The sequence below is a fragment of the Nerophis lumbriciformis genome, linkage group LG18, assembly GCF_033978685.3.
Source record: "Nerophis lumbriciformis linkage group LG18, RoL_Nlum_v2.1, whole genome shotgun sequence".
In the NCBI taxonomy this organism is placed as follows: Eukaryota; Metazoa; Chordata; class Actinopteri; order Syngnathiformes; family Syngnathidae; genus Nerophis; species Nerophis lumbriciformis.
In genome coordinates this window covers 44,462,501-44,464,207 of record NC_084565.2, presented here as the reverse complement: position 1 = coordinate 44,464,207, position 1,707 = coordinate 44,462,501, and the positions used below count along the sequence as shown (strand labels likewise).

Here is a 1,707-nt window from a genome sequence, read left to right as displayed (position 1 = left end):
ACTTAATTTGATGTTCAGTTTATGAACTTACATTACATTACATACCCCCAGGGTACCATTTGAGAAGCACTGCTTTACAGCATGGTACACCTTGCACAGCTCCGCAGCAGTTATCTTGTCATCCAGGGGTGACGAAACTTCACGAAAAAATGTCCTCATTGAAGAGGTACCTGCCGCATGTTTATTACTTTTATGTTTATTCGCGCACCCGCATGCCGTTCAATTGCAGCATTCCCCTGACTACTTACGTCGACATCACATCGACAAAGTGTGCAGAAGCCACAAATAATATTTCTATTAAATAGGCTTTACTTTGCATTTTAATTAACGTGGGATTATTTTTTGTATTTAGAAATAATAGTACCAACTTTTTGTTTTTTTTCTCCAACATTTGTGGCACTGGCGTGGCGCCCCCTGATGGACGGCGCCCTTAGCATTTGCCTATACGGCCTATGCCACGGGCCGGCCCTGGTGGACGCCAATAAAGCTGTAGAAACATCTCAAGGATGATGAGTACAAAAATGAATGCACCGCATTCAGCTTTGTGGCAAGAACACTGACATGATTTCTTATTTATTTATTTGAACACATTTGCAAAAATCACCAAACATGTGTTTCATGTTGTCATTGTGGAGAATTATGAGGGATAAAATGAGCTGATTCCAATTTGGAATAAGGCTGATAAAACTATATACTAATTAATATTCATCATGAACAATGTTTATGAAAGAAAGCTGGTCAGTGGATGTTGATGTCAGAACTCTTCCACTGCTCCTAAAAGATGGTGTGTTTAACGTCATCTTCCTCCATCTCCACAACCTTGTTGTCGTATCCAAACATTTCCTCCTGCGTGTCTTCCTCCCGCCTGTGACACACGCCAACAACAAGCAGGTTAGTCCTTGTGTGTTCATGTCTTAATAAATGTTCATTCTTCAATAACAACATCTATTTTTGTCTTTATGTAACATTCAACACTGAGCTGAAAATGATAATTGTGCTGTCCAATTATATATATATATATATATATATATATATATATATATATATATATATATATATATATATATATATATATATATATATATATATATATATATACATGTGTGTAGATACAGTATATATACATTTAAACATACTCACATATATACATATATGTATAAATGTGCACATATATGTGTATATGTATATATTTATATATATATGCACACACACACATATATATATATATATATATATATACATGCACACCCACATACTGTATATACTAGAGATGTTCGATAATATCGGCCTGCCGATATTATCGGCCGATAAATGCTTTAAAATGTAATATCGGAAATTATCGGTATCGTTTTTTTATTATCGGTATTGTTTTTTATTTATTTATTTTTTATTTTTTATTAAATCAACATAACAAAGACAAGATACACTTACAATTAGTGCACCAACCCAAAAAAACCTCCCTCCTCCATTCACACTCATTGACACAAAAGTGTTGTTTCTTTCTGTTATTAATATTGTGGTTCCTACATTATATATCAATATATATCAATACAGTCTGCAAGGGATACAGTCCTTGATGCTGGTCCACTAATAGTACTAACCTTTAACACTTAATTTTACTCATTTTCATTCATTACTAGTTTCTATGGAACTGTTTTTATATTGTTTTACTTTCTTTTTTATTCAAGAAAATGTTTTTAATTTATT

The 1,707-nt window shown here is 33.1% G+C and overlaps 1 protein-coding gene across 1 annotated transcript in view; it reads right to left on the bottom strand.

Annotated features, from left to right (window-relative positions):
- Positions 1-541: 541 nt before the first annotated feature.
- Positions 542-1,707, bottom strand: part of smim24 (small integral membrane protein 24) — a 4,671-nt gene continuing 3,505 nt past the window's right edge. The window contains exon 3 of the mRNA XM_061978640.1: positions 542-865. Coding sequence (XP_061834624.1) covers positions 775-865 — 91 coding nt within the window. The 3' untranslated portion in view covers positions 542-774. The remainder of the gene's footprint in view (positions 866-1,707) is intronic.